Source organism: Oncorhynchus mykiss, chromosome 18 (genome assembly GCF_057628025.1).
Source record: "Oncorhynchus mykiss isolate SJ-2025 chromosome 18, ASM5762802v1, whole genome shotgun sequence".
Taxonomy (NCBI): domain Eukaryota; kingdom Metazoa; phylum Chordata; class Actinopteri; order Salmoniformes; family Salmonidae; genus Oncorhynchus; species Oncorhynchus mykiss.
In genome coordinates, this window is record NC_143039.1 from 18132501 (window position 1) to 18153596 (window position 21096).

Genomic DNA, 21096 nt, shown 5'->3' on the forward strand with positions numbered 1-21096 from the left:
CCCAGAACTCTACTGTTATATTGCTGAGAGGGAAGAATTTGCCCAGAACTCTACTGTTATATTGCTGAGGGAAGAATTTGCCCAGAACTCTACTGTTGTCAAGTCTCTCTCTTTCTATCTCTTTATTTTTCTCTCCATCTATCTTTTTTTGCCATCTCTTTCCATCCTTCTTTCTCTCTCGCCCTCTTTCTTTGACGGTGATCTCTCTCTCTCTCTGTCTAACTCCCTTCCTCCCTGTCTCTCACTGGGTAAAATAAATTAGTTCTGCCTAGAGCTCCTGCTTGGGGAGTGACACGGCCACAGAGAGTCTGCCTATTGTTCTCGTTGGCAGCCTCTCTGGGCATCAAATGGACCTTCTCTCTCCCTCTTTCCCCTCTCCAACCCACTGTGTGAACTCTAGGATGTGACGGCTCAATTCTTACACCACCACCGCAGGGGCTGCAGATGAAAGAGGAGAGAGGGAGAGAGAGAGAGAGGGGGAGGGAGGGAGAGAGAGAGAGAGAGAGAGAGAGAGAGAGGGAGGGAGGGAGAGGGGAGAGAGAGAGAGAGAGAGAGAGAGAGGGGGAGAGAGGGGGGAGAGAGAGAAGTAGGTAGGAAGAAAGAGTATATCTAGACACCTCTACAATGGGACAGAAAGAGAGCCGTTTGCAGTGAGTCAGCATGAATACTGATATCTCCAGCAGGATACAGTTGTACTGTTGTCACACCACTCTTCAGTTTAGTGAACCCGTATCCATGCCCACTATATCCTGTTGGGGGACTTGTGTCTTATTCTTTAAACCTAACAAACGTCACAGAGGTGGAATGTATGGAGCTCTGTGCTAGACAATTATTTCTGAACCTTTCATTATTGCACAACCTGTGTACACAAATTATTCACAGGGTTGAACCCCACCTCACCAAGCGTCATTCTTTATTGTGATTGGAGGATGGATAGATAGATCAGACCAATAGAGTGTCTGATTGGTTAGATTGGTACATGTCTGTGGCTATTCCTCTGTCCTCTCCTAGCTGTCTGTCTGTCTGTCTGTCTGTCTGTCTGTCTGTGTGTCTGTCTGTCTGTGTCTCCTCTCACTACTCTGTAATCTCTCAGCCCCTCCTCTACCCTGCTACACTACACTACACCCCTCAGGGGCTCAATAAGGACGTATTACTGACGCACCCGTGCCACCTTATGAGCTCTGAGCTGGTTGTAGAAGCCAGTTATAGGGAGTACACAGCCACACCTACGTGCATGCACACACACACACACACACACACACACCCCAGCATACCAATCAGGCCTATAGGGTCTGTCTGCAATCTCTGGCATCACACTAGCGTTATGTTTGTGTACACACACACACACACACACACACACATACACACACGCACACACACACAGGCATACACACACAGGCATACACACACACAGTTACATCGTCATAACTTCCTCCCAAATGACATGCTGTTCCCTTTATAGTGCACTACTTTTGACCAAGGCCCATAGGGCTCTCTATGTTTGCCTACTGTAATGTTGGTCTCTATGATTACCTACTGTAATGTTGGTCTCTATGTTTGCCTACTGTAATGTTGGTCTCTATGTAAAGCCTACTGTAATGTTGGTCTCTATGTTTGCCTACTGTAATGTTGGTCTCTATGTTTACCTGCTGTAATGTTGGTCTCTATGTTTACCTACTGTAATGTTGGTCTCTATGTTTGCCTACTGTAATGTTGGTCTCTATGTTTGCCTACTGTAATGTTGGTCTCTATGTTTACCTACTGTAATGTTGTTCTCTATGTTTACCTACTGTAATGTTGGTCTCTATGTTTGCCTACTGTAATCTTGGTCTCTATGTTTGCCTACTGTAATGTTGGTCTCTGTTTGCCTTCTGTAATGTTGGTATCTATGTTTGCCTACTGTAATGCTGGTCTCTATGTTTACCTACTGTAATGTTGGTCTCTATGTTTGCCTACTGTAATCTTGGTCTCTATGTTTGGCTACTGTAATGTTGGTCTCTGTTTGCCTTCTGTAATGTTGGTATCTATGTTTGCCTACTGTAATGCTGGTCTCTATGTTCACCTACTGTAATGTTGGTCTCTATGTTTACCTACTGTAATGTTGGTCTCTATGTTTACCTGCTGTAATGTTGGTCTCTATGTTTGCCTACTGTAATGTTGGTCTCTATGTTTACCTGCTGTAATGTTGGTCTACTGTAATGTTTACCTACTGTAATGTTGGTCTCTATGTTTACCTACTGTAATGTTGGTCTCTATGTTTGCCTACTGTAATGTTGGTCTCTATGTTTGCCTACTGTAATGTTGGTCTCTATGTTTATCTACTGTAATGTTGGTCTCTATGTTTACCTACTGTAATGTTGGTCTCTATGTTTACCTACTGAAATGTTGGTCTCTATGTTTACCTACTGTAATGTTGGTCTCTATGTTTACCTACTGTAATGTTGGTCTCTATGTTTACCTGCTGTAATGGTAGTCTCTATGTTTGCCTACTGTAATGTTGGTCTACTGTAATGTTTACCTAGTGTAATGTTGGTCTCTATGTTTGCCTACTGTAATGTTGGTCTCTATGTTTGCCTACTGTAATATTGGTCTACTGTAATGTTTACCTAGTGTAATGTTGGTCTCTATGTTTACCTACTGTAATGTTGGTCTTTATGTTTGCCTACTGTAATGTTGGTCTCTATGTTTACCTGCTGTAATGTTGGTTTCTATGTTTGCCTACTGTAATGTTGGTCTACTGTAATGTTTGCCTGCTGTAATGTTGGTCTCTATGTTTACCTGCTGTAATGTTGGTCTCTATGTTTGCCTACTGTAATGTTGGTCTCTATGTTTACCTGCTGTAATGTTGGTTTCTATGTTTGCCTACTGTAATGTTGGTCTACTGTAATGTTTGCCTGCTGTAATGTTGGTCTCTATGTTTACCTGCTGTAATGTTGGTCTCTATGTTTGCCTGCTGTAATGTTGGTCTCTATGTTGACCTACTGTAATGTTGGTCTCTATGTTTAGCAGTGGGGACTGAAAGATAGAACCCAGAACTTAATAAGGTGTTAATGACTCTCTCTCTGTGTGTTAATGAGTCTCTCTCTGTGCTAATGACTCTTTCTCCATTTGAATGACTCTATCTCTCTGTGTTAATGACTCTCTCTGTGTTAATGACACTCTCTCTGTGTTAATGAGCCTCTCTCTGTTTTAATGACTCTCTCTCTTTGTTAATGACTCTGTCTCTGTGTTAATGACTCTCTCTGTGTTAATGACACTCTCTCTGTGTTAATGAGCCTCTCTCTGTTTTAATGACTCTCTCTCTTTGTTAATGAGTCTGTCTCTGTGTTAATTACTCTCTCTGTGTTAATGACTCTCTCTCTGTGTTAATGAACCTCTCTCTGTTTGAATGACTCTATCTCTGTCTGTGTTAATGACCCTCTCTTTGTGTTAATTAGTCTCTCTCTCTATGTGTTAATGACTCTCTCTCTGTGTTAATGACTCTCTCTCTGTCTGTGTTAATGACTCTCTCTCTCTCTGTGATAAGTAGTCTCTCTGTGTTAATGTCTCTGTCTCTGTTTGAATGACTCTCTCTCTCTCTGTGTTATTGACTCTCTCTCTCTCTGTGTTCGGGCCCCCGAGTGGTCCAGAGGTCTAAGGCACTGGATTTCTGTGCTACAGGAATCAGTACAGACCATGGTTCGATTGCAGGCTGTATCACAACCGGCCGTGATTGGGAGTCCCAAAGGGTGGCAAACAATTGGCCCAGAGTCGTCCGGGTTAGGATTTAGCCGGTGTAGGCCGTCTTTGTTTTATAAGAATTTATTGTTAACTGACTTGCCTAGTTAAATAAAGGTTAAATCAAATTAAAAAATGAACAAACACTTTCTCTCTGTGTTAATGACTCTCTCTCTGGTACAAACGTACACGCACATCCTCTTGTAGTGCCTTTGGCCGTAGTGGCAGCTGCCAGTTCATCAGAGAAGGTGTTTGATGGGTGGAAATAGGTGCTTGTAATGAGGTGTCATGTCCAGTGGAGAGGCTAGAGGGATAAAGGGGATGTGTCAGAACCTGTTAACCCCTGGAGCACCATGGTAGCCACCCTCCTCCTCTACCCAAGAATAGCAGCTGGGAATCGGAGTCAGCGGGGGGGTGAGGGGGTAGGGGGCTATGGGTGCTGGTTGGGGTGAGGGGGTAGGGGGCTATGGGTGCTGGTTGGGGTGAGGGGGTAGGGGACTAGGAGTGGTGGTTGGGGTGAGGGTGTAGGGGACTAGGGGTGGTGTTTGGGGTGAGGGAGTAGGGGACTAGGGGTGGTGGTTGGGGTGAGGGAGTAGTGGTTGGGGTGAGAGGGTAGGGGGCTAGGAGTGATGGTTGGGGTGAGGGAGTAGGGGGCTAGGAGTGGTAGTTGGGGTGAGGGAGTAGGGGGCTAGGATTGGTAGTTGGGGTGAGGGAGTAGGGGGCTAGGAGTGGTGGTTGGGGTGAGGGAGTAGTGGTTGGGGTGAGAGGGTAGGGGGCTACTCCATTCCACCCTCACACACTCATTGTTATTGCTCGTTTTCATTATTACCAGTGATGTCATCCACCACATGGGCACGGCCACCACTAATACTACCAAAGACCTGTAATATCAGAGGTAATGAGAAGACAGCAGTCAAACCTTCTGTAAAGGTCAATGAACTTCATTATAATTTATTTAATTAAATGGCTGTGTGATTGTGGAGTGCCGGTATTGTAGGTCAATGCCTTTGAGGAATCAAGTGTTTTCCACCTCTCCAAGCTCTGTCATTGTCAAGGGTCAGGTCTGGAGCTCTCCACGGTGACATTAACATCTCTGCTCTCTCCCCCTGCTCCTTTCTCTCTACTTCACTTTCTCCTCATCCCTCTCTTTCCTTCTGTATCCCCTTTCTCTCCCTCTCTCTCTCTCTCTCTCTCTCTCTCAGTGAATAATTTTGGTGCACAGGTTGTGCAATGATGAAAGGTTCAGAAATAATTGTCTAGCACAGAGCTCCATACATTCCACCTCTGTGACGTTTGTTAGGTTTAAAGAATAAGACACAAGTCCCCCAACAGGATATAGTGGGCATGGATACGGGTTCACTAAACTGAAGAGTGGTGTGACAACAGTACAACTGTATCCTGCTGGAGATATCAGTATTCATGCTGACTCACTGCAAACGGCTCTCTTTCTGTCCCATTGTAGAGGTGTCTAGATATACTCTTTCTTCCTACCTACTTCTCTCTCTCCCCCCTCTCTCCCCCTCTCTCTCTCTCTCTCTCTCTCTCTCTCTCTCCCCCCCCCCCCTCTCTCTCTCTCTCTCTCTCTCTCCCCCCCCCTCTCTCTCTCTCTCTCTCTCTCTCTCTCTCTCTCTCTCTCTCTCTCTCTCTCTCTCTCTCCCCCCCTCTCTCTTTCTCTCTCTCTCTCTCTCTCTCTCTCTCTCTCTCTCTCTGTCTCTCTCTCTGTCTCTCTCTCTGTCTCTCTCTCTCTGTCTCTCTCTCTCTCTCTCTCTCTCTCTCTCTCTCTCTCTCTCTCCCAATTCAATTCAATTAAAGGGGCTTTATTGGCATGGGAAACATGTTAACATTGCCAAAGCAAGTGAGGTAGATATTATACAAAGTGAAATAAACAATCAAAATTAACAGTAGACATTACACTCACAGAAGTTCCAAAACAATAAAGACATTACAAATGTCATATTATGTATATATGCAGTGTTGTAACGATGTGTTGTAACAATGTACAAACGGCTAAAGTATAAAAGGGAAAATAAATAAGCATAAATATGGGTTGTATTTACAATGGTGTTTGTTCTTCATTGGTTGCCCATTTCTTGTGGCAACAGGTCACAAATCTTGCTGCTGTGATGTCACACTGTGGAATTTTTGTTAATTCTTTCCAATGTGTCAAGTAATTATCTTTTCTCATGATTTGGTTCGGTCTAATTGTGCTGCTGTCCTGGGACTCTGTGGAGTGTGTTTGTGTTTGTGAACAGAGCCCTAGAGGATTCTCTCTCTCTCTCTCTCTCTCTCTCTCTCTCTCTCTCTCTCTCTCTCTCTCTCTCTCTCTCTCTCCCTCTCTTGAATTTTAAATTGTAACCTTTTTTAACCAGGCAAGTTAGTTAAGAACAACATCTTATTTACAGTGACTCCCTACTTTACAGAAGAGACCTCTCTAATGCTTTGTAGTTAAGTTGAATGGTGAGATGTATTTGTATCCATCTGTGTCTCTCTCTCTCCCTGCAGTTTGCCCTGGAACGGAGAACAAGTTGAGCACGTTGTCAGACCTGGACCAGCAGTACCGCACCCTGAAGAAGCATTATGAGAACTGTGAGGTGGTCATGGGAAACCTGGAGATCACCAGTATCGACCGGAACCGCAACCTCTCCTTCCTCAAGGTGAGTCCATCTTGACCGGACGCTGCTGATAGACCATGGATTGTGGTTGGTCAAAAATGAATGGTAGACGTGAAAAAGTCACGCATAATGTGTTTATTTCTATTGGCAGTTTATGAATCAAATGTTGTTCATTTCAGCACTGTGGATATTTTAGCACATATTTTTATTATTGGTCAACTGGTGCTGCATAAAATGATCTACGGGGAGAGAGGAGAGGACCCGGTGTGAGGAGAGAGGAGAGGACCCGGTGTGAGGAGAGAGGAGAGGACCCGGTGTGAGGAGAGAGGAGAGGACCCGGTGTGAGGAGAGAGGAGGCCTGGAATAACATAATCTTAAAAAACATTTTTTTATTTCTTTATTTTTATGAACATAAAGCTCCCTTACTAGGCCTATCTCGGCACAGCATGGGTCCTCTCCTCTCTCCCCGGTGTGCCCACCTCCCCTCTCCCCCACCTCCCACCCTCCCGGGCCCCCCATGCTGTTTAATGATCTGAGGTGTGCCACTAATTACCGCGCTCCGACGTCGGGGAAAATGAAAACCATAAACAGTTCCATCAGGCATTGCATCATTAGCGCAACAATTAGGCATCTGGGGGATTGATAAGGGATATCTGGAGGTACGCTGTTGCCGTGGAGACACCCGCTTTTATGGCTGCGCCGGTCCACAGGGTGACGGGGTTGATGGCGGTGTGACATGGCAAAGGTGGTAGCGGGGTTAATGATATCACACTGTGCCGCTAAGTACCACCTGACCCGTAAGGACCCCCAACAGTACACTGACGCCTCACGTTTCCGGGGAAACTGGCAGAGGATGACGGAGGAGAAATGTTTTCGCATCCTATCAGAGCTAACCACTTGAGATGATAAAATATGTCAAATATCATAGATTGTTTTCTGTTGTCCAAACAGATGTAATTGAGGGGGTTGATTAAACACATTCAGAAAAAGAGAGAGAAACACGGTCAAAACTTTAGGAACAGTAACTGGGGCAACGCCGGAGGAAAAGTTCCTCTCGGCTAACTTGACAGGGAATATTCCCTTAGAGACAGTTGTCATGCATGTTGATATCCTGGTTGAACCTGCCCTCCTCTCTCTCCTGGGCTGATGATTTCTGATGAAGTGTCTCAGAGCCCTCTGGGTACAGCCAGACCAGATAGGACAGGAAGTGGTGATGGTTATGACTATGATAATGATGATAATGACGATGATAATTACTATGATTCAATTGAACTTCTGACATTCACACCCATCCCGCCATCCCTTCCTTCTTTCACTAAATCAAGAACAACAAACTAAATCAAGAACAACGCTCTAAATCAAGAACAACGCACTAAATCAAGAACAACAAACTAAATCAAGAACAACGCACTAAATCAAGAACAACGCACTAAATCAAGAACAACGCACTAAGTCAAGAACAACAAACTAAATCAAGAACAACGCACTAAATCAAGAACAACGCACTAAATCAAGAACAACGCACTAAGTCAAGAACAACGAACTAAATCAAGAACAACGCACTAAATCAAGAACAACGCACTAAATCAAGAACAACGAACTAAATCAAGAACAACGAACTAAATCAAGAACAACACACTAAATCAAGAACAACGAACTAAATCAAGAACAATGAACTAAATCAAGAACAATGACCTAAATCAAGAACAAGAACTAAATCAAGAACAATGTACTAAATCTAGAACAATTAACTAAATCTAGAACAATGCACTAAATCAAGAACAATACACTAAATCAAGAACAACGAACTAAATCAAGAACAATGCACTAAATCAAGAACAACGCACTAAATCAAGAACAACGAACTAAATCAAGAACAATGCACTAAATCAAGAACAACGCACTAACTCCAGAACAACGCACTAAATCCAGAACAACGCACTAAATCCAAAACAACGCACTAAATCCTCAGACTGTCTAGTAATTGTGGGAAGATGCCTACAGGGAACTGAGTGATTGGAAGGGTTATTAGTGCTGTCAGTCAGACTGTAGGTTACACAGTGGTACCATGCTGTACTATAACTCTTATCTACTATTATACAGCCTTTTATAAGGTTACACCTGCCAGTCACCGAGGGCAAAGAAGCCCTGCTCGTTTGGGAGTTCAGAAGCTTTCTTTACCCCCAGATTTGCTCCAGAGTTGCTTTGAGTCCTGTTCCTCTGCAGTGAAAGCGACTGAAACAACAGTTTCGGCCCCACAGTCTTTATTAGGCTTGTCATACATTTGGTCACACTGAAGTTGGGCTCTAATATCAGCACCCTTCAGTCAGTTGTTGCAGTAACTTTAAAAGGATTAGCCCCTTTTTTTCTCCAATGTTTGCCTAAAATGACATACCCACATCTAACTGCCTGTAGCTCAGGACCTGAAGAAAGGATATGCATATTCTTGGTACCATTTGAAATGAAATACTTTGAAGTTTGTGGAAATGTGAAACGAATGTCATAAAATATAACACAATAGATCTGGTAAAAGATAATACAAAGAAAAAACCAACTGTTCTTTTGTAAAAAAATGTTTTACCATCATCTTTGAAATGCAAGAGAAAGGCCATAAAGTATTATTCCAGCCCAGGTGCAATTTAGATTTTAGCCACTAGATGGCATCAGTGTATGTGCAAAGTTTGACTGATCCAATGAAATATTGTATTTTTATTATTATAATTTTATTTTTTGGTTTGTTTGTTTATCTGTCGGCCCCATCCGCGAACTCAGGCTCCTCTCTGCCCCTTCATCGCCATTTTACCTGTTGTTGTTTTAGCTGATTAGCTGTTGTCTCACCCGTTGTCTTAGTTAGCTCTCCAAATCAACACCTGTGATTACTTTATGCCTCGCTGTATGTCTCTCTCATATGTCAATGTGCCTTGTATACTGTTGTTTAGGTTAGTTATCATTGTTTTAGTTACAATGGAGCCCCTAGTTCCACTCATTATACCTTTGATACCTCCTTTGTCCCACCTCCCACACATACGGTGACCTCACCCATTATAACCAGCTTATCCAGAGATACACCCTCTCTTATCATCACTCAGTGCCTGGGCTTACCTCCTCTGTACCCGCACCCCACCATACCCCTGTCTGCACATTATGCCCTAAATCTATTCTACCACGCCCAGAAATCTGCTCCTTTTATTCTTTGTCCCCAATGCGATCAGTTTTGATAGTCTTTAGCCATGCCATCATCCTACTCCTCCTCTGTTAATCGGGTGATGTGGAGGTAAACCAAAGCCCCGCGTGTCCCCAGGCACCCTCATTTGTTGACTTCTGTGATCGAAAAAACCTTGGTTTCATGCATGTCAACATCAGAAGCCTCCTCCCTAACTTTGTTTTACTCACTGCCCTAGCACACTCTGCCAACCCTGATGTCCTTGCCGTGTCTGAATCCTGGCTTAGGAAGACCACCAACAATTCTGAGATTTCCATATCCAGCTACAACATTTTCCGTCAAGATAGATCTGCCAAAGGGGGAGGAGTTGCAATCTACTGCAGAGATAGCCTGCAAAGTTCTGTCATACTCAAAGACTTTCCAGGTCTTTGAACTTCTAATTTTTAAAATAAACCTCTCCAGAAATAAGTCTCTCACTGTCACCTGCTATCGACCCACCTCCGCTCCCAGCTGTGCCCTGGACACCATTTGTGAATTGATCGCCCCCCATCTAGCTTCAGAGTTTGTTCTGTTAGGTGACCTAAACTGGGATATTCTTAACACCCCTGCAGTCCTACAATCTAAGCTAGATGCCCTCAATCTCACACAAATCATCAAGGAACCCACCAGGTACAACCCTAAATCTGTAAACATGGGCACCCTCATAGACATTATCCTGACCAACTTGCCCTCCAAATACACCTCTGCTGTTTTCAATCAGGATCTCAGCGATCACTGCCTCATTGCCTGTATCTGCTATCTGTCCGCGGTCAAACGACCACCCCTCATCACTGTCAAAAGCTCCATAAAACACTTCAGCGAGCAGGCCTTTCTTATCGACCTGGCCCGGGTATCCTGGAAGGATATTGACCTCATCCCGTCAGTCGAGGATGCCTGGTCTTTCTTTAAAAGTAATTTCCTCACCATCTTAGTTAAGCATGCCCCGTTCAAAAAATGCTGAACTAAGAACAGATATAGCCCTTGGTTCACTCCAGACCTGACTGCCCTTGATCAGGACAAAAATAGTCCCCACGATATGCAACTGTTCAGGAAAGTTAGGAACCAATACACACAGTCAGTCAGGAAAGCAAAGGCTAGCTTTTTCAAGCAGAAATTTGCATCCTGTAGCTCTAACTCCAAAAAGTTCTGGGACACTGTAAAGTCCATGGAGAACAAGAGCACCTCCTCCCAGCTGCCCACTGCACTGAGGCTAAGTCACCACTGATAAATCCATGATAATCAAAAATTTCAATAAGCATTTCTCAACGGCTGGCCATGCCTTCCTCCTGGCTACTCCAACCCCGGCCAACAGCTCCGCCTCCCCCGCAGCTACTCGCCCAAGCCTCCCCAGCCTCTCCTTCACCCAAATCCGGACAGCAGATGTTCTGAAAGAACTGCAAAACCTGGACCCGTATAAATCAGCTGGGCTAGACAATCTGGACCCTCTCTTTCTAAAACTATCCGCCGCCATTGTTGCAACCCCTATTACCAGCCTGTTCAACCTCTCTTTCGTATCGTATGAGATCCCTAAAGATTGGAAAGCTGCCACGGTCATCCCCCTTTTCAAAGGGGGAGACACCCTGGACCCAAACTGTTACAGACCTATATCCATCCTGCCCTGCATATCTAAAGTCTTCGAAAGCCAAGTTAATGAACAGATCACTGACCATTTTGAATCCGCTGTGCAATCCGGCTTCCGAGCCATTCACGGGTGCACCTCAGCCACGCTCAAGGTACTAAACGATATCATAACCGCCATCGATAAAAGACAGTATTGTGCAGCCGTCTTCATCAACCTGGCCAAGGCTTTCGACTCTGTCAATCACCGTATTCTTATCGGCAGACTCAATAGCCTTGGTTTTTCTAATGACTGCCTCGCCTGGTTCACCAACTACTTCAGTATGTCAAATCGGAGAGCATGTTGTCCGGACCTCTGGCAGTCTCTATGGGGGTACCACAGGGTTCAATTCTCAGGCCGACTCTTTTCTCTGTATATATCAATGATGTCGCTCTTGCTGCGGGCAATTCCCTGATCCACCTCTACGCAGACGACACCATTCTGTATACTTCTGGCCCTTCCTTGGACACTGTGCTAACTAACCTCCAAACAAGCTTCAATGCCATACAACACTCCGTCCGTGGCCTCCAACTGCTCTTAAACGCTAGTAAAACTAAATGCATGTTTTTCAACCGTTCGCTGCCTGCACCCGCCCGCACGACTAGCATCACTACCCTGGACGGTTCCGACCTAGAGTATTTGGACAACTTTAAATACCTAGGTGTCTGGCTAGACTGTAAACTCTCCTTCCAGACTCATATTAAACATCTCCAATCCAAAATAAATCTAGAATCGGCTTTCTATTTCGCAACAAAGCCTCCTTCACTCACGCCGCCAAACCTACCGTAGTAAAACTGACTATCCTACCGATCCTCGACTTCGGCATTGTCATCTACAAAAAAGCTTCCAACACTCTACTCAGCAAGCTGGATACAGTGTATCACAGTGCCATCCGTTTTGTTACCAAATCACCTTATACCACCCACCACTGCGACCTGTATGTTCTAGTCGGCTGGTCCCCGCTACATATTCGTCGCCAGACCCACTGGCTCCAAGTCATCTACAAGTCTATGCTAGGTAAAGCTCTGCCTTATCTCAGTTCACTGGTCACGATAACAACACCCACCCGTAGCACACGTTCCAGCAGGTATTTTTTTTATTTAATTTGTTTTTACCTTTATTTAACCAGGCAAGTCAGTTAAGAACAACTTCTTCTTTTCAATGACGACCTAGGAACAGTGGGTTAACTGCCTGTTCAGGGGCAGAACGACAGATTTGTACCTTGTCAGCTTGGGGATTTGAACTTGCAACCTTTCGGTACTAACACTCTAACCACTAGGCTACCCTGCCAGTATATCTCACTGATCATCCCCAAAGCCAACACCTCATTTGGCTGCCTTTCCTTCCAGTTCTCTGCTGAAAGTGACTGGAATGAATTGCAAAAATCGCTGAAGTTGGAGACTTTTATTTCCTTCACCAACTTTAAACATCAACTATCTGAGCAGCTAACCGATCGCTGCAGCTGTACATAGTCCATCTGTAAATAGCCCACCCAATCTACCTACCTCATTCCCATACTGTTTTTATTTTATCTACATTTCTGCTCTTTTGCACACCAGTATCACGACTTGCACATCATCATCTGCTCATTTATCACTCCAGTGTTAATCTGCTAAATTGTAACTATTTGCTCCTATGGCCTATTTATTGCCTACCTCCTCATGCCTTTTGCACACACTGTATATCTTTTCTTTTTTCTACTCTGTGTTATTGGCTTGTTTATTGTTTACTCCATGTGTAACTCTGTGTTGTTGTCTGTGTCACACTGCTTTGCTTTATCTTGGCCAGGTCGCAGTTGTAAATGAGAACTTGTTCTCAACTAGCCTACCTGGTTAAATAAAGGTGTTCTCAACTAGCCTACCTGGTTAAATAAAGGTGTTCTCAACTAGCCTACCTGGTTAAATAAAGGTGTTCTCAACTAGCCTACCTGGTTAAATAAAGGTGTTCTCAACTAGCCTACCTGGTTAAATAAAGGTGTTCTCAACTAGCCTACCTGGTTAAATAAAGGTGTTCTCAACTAGCCTACCTGGTTAAATAAAGGTGTTCTCAACTAGCCTACCTGGTTAAATAAAAATAAAAAAAGAATTCTGTTCAATTTTATGTAATCAGGATTACCCAAATGTGCCTAATCTGTTTGTTAATAACTTTTCATGTTCAAAATGATGCACTCTCCTCAAACAATAGAATGGTATTCTTTCACTGTAATAGCTACTGTACATTGAACAGTGCAGTTAGATTAACAAGAATTGAAGCTTTCCACTCTCCAAAGTCAGATACAGTATGTCCATGTCGTGGGAAATGTTCTGGTTACCTACAACCTCGTGCTAACGGCATTAGCCTACGTTAGCTCAACCGTCCTGTGGAAGGGACACCGAAGTTAACTTGCACTTTGATGCAGCTGTTTTACAGATGAACTGAAAACTGTTGATGTTCATGCATGCTGCCAAATTTCTCCCACTGCTTTTTTCTTAACTGATTTGCCATGCTTTCTTTAGCTGATCAAGGATTTGGTTTGGTGAAGCCCTCTGGAACCTCTGTAAATGTTGAAAAGGGATATTAGAATGTAGAGCTGTGCTGGAACAAATATGCCGAATGGTTGGGTTTAGTGGAAGTGTTTTAATGTGGATTTCAACAGAGATGCCAAGCCTGGCAGGAGTCTGTGTAGTGAAAGAAGGATAGAAGGTGATACTGGTGACTGGCAGGCGCTGAGGCCCGGCGTCATTACTCAATCACCATTTATGACATTATTTGGTTGGCTGACCATCTATCACACTTCATCTGTGGCTTTCTCCCGGGGAGGGACATTCCCAAAGGACCCTGGGAGCACGGACGGACACTGTTGGGGGAGTGAAGACTGATGAAAACGTTTATAGACCAAATGAATGTTACTATGTGAATTATATTTAAATTGTCATGTTCCGGATTCTTTCAAGAGTTCATAAAGAGCTTTGAATGTTGATATTTTATATTGTACTGTAAGTGATATGGATTTTTTGTTACAGAGAAACTGTGTTATTCTGTTGGTCGGACGGCAGATACTTCAAAGAGGAGCAACACGGGTGCACTGTTACCATACATTGTGGAGGTGGGGTGGTTAGATTAGAGGATGCATGGGAAGTTTTATGCCTTTTGGTTGAATGTTTTGGGCCATACAAAGTGAGGTTAACTAGACGATGGGAGATACTGGGGTTTGGCGCTCTTGGAAGAATTAAAGCTGGATTTGGTGCTCTTGGAAGAATTAAAGCTGGATTTGGCGCTCTTGGAAGAATTAAAGCTGGATTTGGCGCTCTTGGAAGAATTAAAGATGGATTTGGTGCTCTTGGAAGAATTAAAGCTGGATTTGGTGCTCTTGGAAGAATTAAAGCTGAATTTGGTGCTCTTGGAAGAATTAAAGCTGGATTTGGTGCTCTTGGAAGAATTAAAGCTGGATTTGGTGCTCTTGGAAGAATAAAAGCTGGATTTGGTGCTCTTAGAAGAATAAAAGCTGGATTTGGTGCTCTTAGAAGAATAATAGATGGATTTGGTGCTCTTAGAATAATAAAATATGGATTTGGTGCTCTTAGAAGAATAAAATATGGATTTGGTGCTCTTGGAAGAATAAAATATGGATTTGGTGCTCTTGGAAGAATAAAATATGGATTTGGTGCTCTTGGAAGAATAAAATATGGATTTGGTGCTCTTGGAAGAATTAAAGATGGATTTGGTGCTCTTGGAAAATTAAAGATGGATTTGGTGCTCTTGGAAGAATTAAAGATGGATTTGGTGCTCTTGGAAGAATTAAAGATGGATTTGGTGCTCTTGGAAGAATAAAAGATGGATTGAAACGTTGATCATGGAGACATTGGTAAACCGATCTCATAGTAGTGAATTTTCTATGCTGTTAAGACTTCTATGTCGTATCCATTTCATGGTGAACATGTCTGGTACCATTTGATCATTGTTTCTTATTGCATGACTGTAATCAATCGGATTACTTTAAATGGATACGAACCATAATAATATTCCATTAATTGGTGAATTATCTAATTATCTAACAACGCATATAACATATATGCTTGGTCTCTAACTGTGCAGCTCTGAGCTGAGGTGAACTCCATCATTTAATGCTAGGACATTTATTGCAAGATATTGGCCTCTTAATATTTGCATCAGGGTAAACCCAGACACGTGCATCTTATTGTATACTGAGTGGTGACACAATGCTAGCTACCTCGGCAAGATTGATTGATACGATTATGGGCCGATATCGTTCACATGATATTGGAGTCAGGTTGATAAATGTAGTACATTATTATATTCAACATAAATTCTACATAATGGTTGGATAAATTCCATCCAACTACATCTGCCTGACACGCACGCACGCACACACACACACACACACATACACACACACACACACACACACACACAAACACACACACACTCACTTGTGTTTGTGTGCGCGTGCACGTGTGTGACAGTGCTTGTGATTCCTCTCTGGCGATCTGTGGTGGCCGGGGCCGTCCATTAGCACAGCGTAGATTCATGAAGAGGGTGCTGGGGGGCTGAATCAAGCATGGAGAGACGAGGAACACACAAATTGATCGTTCCTGTTCCCTTAAAGACAACAGCAGCACGGCAGGAGGAGGGAGGGATGGAGAGAGAGATGGAGGGAGGGGGACACCCATTAGTGACACGCAAAAACATCTGCTCTGACAAAAACCCTCCCTCCTCTCAACTTGAGGCCGCTGAGCATGGGCCGCTGTCTGTGTGTGTGTGTGAGAGAGAGAGAGAGAGAGAGAGAGAGAGAGAGAGAGAGAGAGAGAGAGAGAGAGAGAGAGAGAGAGAGAGAGAGAGAGAGAGAGAGAGAGAGAGAGAGAGAGAGAGAGAGAGAGAGAGAGAGAGAGAGAGAGAGAGAGGAAAGGTGGTAGAGAGGAGAGATACATGGTGGTAGAGAGGAGAGATACATGGTGGTAGAGAGGAGAGATACATGGTGGTTGTAGCCTAGTGGGTCCTGACAGTTAGATAGATGAGCCTGCCATCCTGCCAGGTCAAGTCCAGCTTTCAGCAAAACACATCCATCCCTCTCCATCACACACCCTTATGCATGCACTCACACACACACACACACACACACACACACACACACACACACACACGCACACGCACACGCACAAACACACACATACACATACACGCTGACAAGCTAGCGGTTTAAAAGTCTAGATTACTTTTCACATATTGTATGCTTTTTTTCATCCTGCAAGATACAGTAATGTCCCCGTAGATCAATCAGCACCTGTGTGGCCTAACAGCAGTAACACTCTCCTACCAACGAGGCCTTACAGCAGTAACACTCTCCTACCAACGAGGCCTTACAGCAGTAACACTCTCCTACCAACGAGGCCTTACAGCAGTAACACTCTCCTACCAACGAGGCCTTACAGCAGTAACACTCTCCTACCAACGAGGCCTTACAGCAGTAACACTCTCCTACCAACGAGGCCTTACAGCAGTAACACTCTCCTACCAACGAGGCCTTACAGCAGTAACACTCTCCTACCAACGAGGCCTTAAAGCAGTAACACTCTCCTACCAACGAGGCCTTACAGCAGTAACACTCTCCTACCAACGAGGCCTTACAGCAGTAACACTCTCCTACCAACGAGGCCTTACAGCAGTAACACTCTCCTACCAACGAGGCCTTACAGCAGTAACACTATCCTACCAACGAGGCCTTACAGCAGTAACACTCTCCTACCAACGAGGCCTTACAGCAGTAACACTCTCCTACCAACGAGGCCTTACAGCAGTAACACTCTCCTACCAACGAGGCCTTACAGCAGTAACACTCTCCTACCAACGAGGCCTTAAAGCAGTAACACTATCCTACCAACAGAGGGAGGTAAATAAGAACCTGTTTACCTGAGTGACCATCATATCCTCTTCCTCAAATTTCTCAAATTTCTCTATCTCTATCTAGGCCACAGGTGTTTAACCTGGTTGTCTAGGTCTTAATTGGATACAAATAACAAAAACCATAAGACACACATTGAGTTTGACACTCCAGGTCTGGGCTGAACCACTGAACCACTAAGACACACATTCAGTTTGACACACCTGATCTGGGCTGAACCACTAAGACACACATTCAGTTTGGCACCCCTGGTCTGGGCTGAACCACTAAGACACACATTCAGTTTGGCACCCCTGGTCTGGGCTGAACCACTAAGACGCACATTCAGTTTGACACCCCTGGTCTGAACCACTAAGACACACATTCAGTTTGGCACCCCTGGTCTGAACCACTAAGACACACATTCAGTTTGGCACCCCCGATCTGAACCAATAAGACACACATTCAGTTTGGCACCCCTGGTCTGGGCTGAACCAATAAGACACACATTCAGTTTGGCACCCCTGGTCTGGGCTGAACCAATAAGACACACATTCAGTTTGACACCCCTGGTCTGAACCACTAAGACACACATTCAGTTTGGCACCCCCGATCTGAACCAATAAGACACACATTCAGTTTGGCACCCCTGGTCTGAACCAATAAGACACACATTCAGTTTGACACCCCCGATCTGAACCAATAAGACACACATTCAGTTTGGCACCCCTGGTCTGAACCAATAAGACACACATTCAGTTTGACAACCCTGGTCTGAACCACTAAGACACACATTCAGTTTGACACCCCTGGGCTGAACCACTAAGACACACATTCAGTTTGGCACCCCTGGTCTGAACCACTAAGACACACATTCAGTTTGGCACCCCCGATCTGGGCTGAACCACTAAGACACACATTCAGTTTGACACCCCTGGTCTGAACCACTAAGACACACATTCAGTTTGGCTGAACCAATAAGCCTATTTGACTCTTCATTAAATGCAGATCAATCCAGGATGCATATATATATATATATATACATACACACACACACACACACACACACACACACACTCCACTCGACACATCTCCTCTCCCACAGGCACCAGCTACCCCCTCACACACACACACAAACACACAAACACACACACACGACTGAGACAGACAGACTCTTTACAGGGTTTTATCTCAGGAGAACAGGAGAGAGCATAAAAGAAAGCGAGAGTGCATAGACGAGAGAGAGAGAGAGAGAGAGAGAGAGAGAGAGAGAGAAAACAATTATTTGGTGAAGTAGCAATTTCTCTACTCTTCTCTCTACTCATCTGTTCTTGGTCCTGTTCCTGTTCCTATTCCTATTCCTGCTCCTGTTCCTATTCCTGTTCCTGTTCCTGTTCCTGTTCCTGTTCCTATTCCTATTCCTGTTCCTGTTCCTGTAGCTGTCCTTCCACTCCTCTTACATTTTCCTCATATCCCTCTCAGACCCTCAATGCTGCTGCTGTTTCACCTGCACATTTAATGCCTTACATAATACCATTCCACGTCAGCTTGATGTCCACTCTAGCTCCCTTTGTGAGTAGTTCTCCAAAGCAATACAAAGTCATCTTGGTCGCTGGCTCTGGGTAAGTAGCTGGTGTCTGCCCTCTGGGTGTGTCTGAATAGAGCCCTCGTCCCTCTCCACCTCAGAGCTCCGCCGGGGGAACTCATTTAAATCAAGAGCGCGCCAGAGAGAAAGGAAAGATAGAGAAGGGGATGAAAGCAATTGACCCCTCTGCTCCTCTCTTCTAAAGTCTTTCTCTCTTCTATCCTGCCTCTCTCTCTCCTCAAAGATATTATGTGCTCCAGTGTCGCTAAATTGTGTAGGCAAAATCCTCTCACCAAATAACCCCACCTGCACCAGCGAGCTGAGGTTGAAGAGGGGAGTTAGCATTAGCGATGGTTAGCGGGGGGGTCTAACTATTCCCGGGCTAACGCTAACGTTTCGTTAGCCTCTGCCCTGACAGAATGAGCGATAAATGTCTGGGGCTGTTGCCTGGCACAGGAGGCTAGCGTTAGCCTAGGCACACGAGCGTTAGCATTATTACAGCTCTTTATAATACTCCAAAATTAGCACTTTGTTAGTGCTGGCTCCCCTCCTCTAGATAGCATGGTGGCACGACCCCCTCCATTCTTAACGCGTTAATGGTTGGATGATTATATACTCTTCTCTCTCGGTGTTGGAGCGGATAAACACCAGGGGAATGAAATAGAGCTCCTTATGCTTCATTGTTCTTGGTGATTATTTGTGAGGAGATGAATGCTGATGAGGAGAGGAAGGAAATGAGGGGAAATTGCTCCTTCTTCAAAACAGTGTTTTCTCTTTGCTTTGTTTGTTTCTCTCTCTCTCTCTCTCTCACTCTCTCTCTCTCTCTCTCTCTCTCTCTCTCTCTCAGGGCTTTATTGGCATGGGAACCATATGTTAACATTGCCAAAGCAAGCGAAGTACATAATAAACAAAAGTGAAAAAAATAAAAAATGAACAGTGAACATTACGCTCACTTAAGTTCCAAAATAATAAAGACATTTCAAATGTCATATCAAATCAAATTGTTTTTGTCACATGTGCCAAATACAACAGGGGTAGACAGTGAAATGCTTACTTACAAGCCCTTAACCAACAATGCAGTTTTAGGAAAATAAAAATAAAAAGTAAGAGATAAGAATAACAAATAATTAAAGAGCAGCAGTAAATAACAAATGTGGGGATATATAAAGGGGGTACCGGTACAGAGTCAATGTGCGGGGGGCACTGGGATTGAAGTAATTGAGGTAATATGTACATGTAGGTAGAGTTATTAAAGTGACTATGCATCGATAATAACAGAGAGTAGCAGCAGCGTAGAAGAGGGGGTGGTGGGCAATGCAAATAGTCTGGTCGGAGGCCGAGCAGTTGCCATACCAGGCAGTGATGCAACCCATCAGGATGCTCTCGATGGTGCATCTGTAAAACCTTCTGAGGAGCTGAGGACCCATGGACGCCAAGGAACTTCAAGCTCTCAACCTGCTCCACTGCAGCCCCGTTGATGAGAATGGGGGCGTGCTCAGTCCTCCTTTTCCTGTAGTCCACAATCATCTCCTTTGTCTTGATCACATTGAGGGAGAGGTTTTTGTCCTTGCACCACGCTGTCAGGTCTCTGACCTCCTCCCTATAGGCTCATCGTTGTGTTATCGGCATACTTAATGATGGTGTTGGAGTCGTGCCTGGCCGTGCAGTCATGAGTGAACAGGGAGTACAGGAGGGGACTGAGCACGCACCCCTGAGGGGCTCCTGTGTTGAGGATCAGCATGGCGGATGGGTTGTTACCTACCCTTACCACCTGGGGGCGGCCCGTCAGGAAGTCCAGGATCCATTTGCAAAGGGAGGGGTTTAGTCCCAGGGTCCTTAGCTTAGTGATGAGCTTTGAGGGCACTATGTTGAACGCAGAGCTGTAGTCAATGAATAGCATTCTCACATAGGTGATCCTTCTGTGCAGGTGTGAAAGGTCAGTGTGGAGTGCAATAGAGATTGCATCATCTGTGGATCTGTTGGGGTGGTATGCAAATTGGAGTGGGTCTGTAATAACGGAGCTTTGAGTCGGGAAGCAGGTGCAGGTGAAACGTTTAATTAAACAACAAAAACAGTCCTGTAGCTTAGCAACTGCTTCATCTGACCACTGGTGCTTCCTGCTTACATTTTTGCTTGTAAGCAGGAATCAGGAGGATAGAGTTATGGTCAGATTTGCCAAATAGAGGGCGAGGGAGAGCATTGTACGCATCTCTGTGTGTGGAGTAAAGGTGGTCTAGAGTTTTTTCCCCCTGACTGCACATTTAACATGCTGATAGAAATTAGGTAAAACTGATTTGAGTTTGCCTGCATTAAAGTCCCCGACTTATTTTGTGTAGTGTTCACGTTATCGTCTTTAATTAAAACATGTTGAGCACGAACTACGCTGCGTATTGGTCCGATCCCTGCTACACCTCCTCTTCTGACGAAGAGGAGGAAATCTGCCATTGCTTATGGCGGTATACATACATTGAGTGCGGTTTTAGT

The 21096-nt window shown here is 44.5% G+C and overlaps 1 protein-coding gene across 1 annotated transcript in view; it reads left to right on the forward strand.

Annotated features, from left to right (window-relative positions):
* LOC110510737 (receptor tyrosine-protein kinase erbB-4) overlaps positions 1-21096 on the forward strand; it is a 458893-nt gene that overhangs the window by 215025 nt on the left and 222772 nt on the right. The window contains exon 2 of the mRNA XM_090209472.1: positions 6220-6371. Within this exon, the coding sequence (XP_090065598.1) occupies positions 6220-6371 (152 nt within the window). The remainder of the gene's footprint in view (positions 1-6219; positions 6372-21096) is intronic.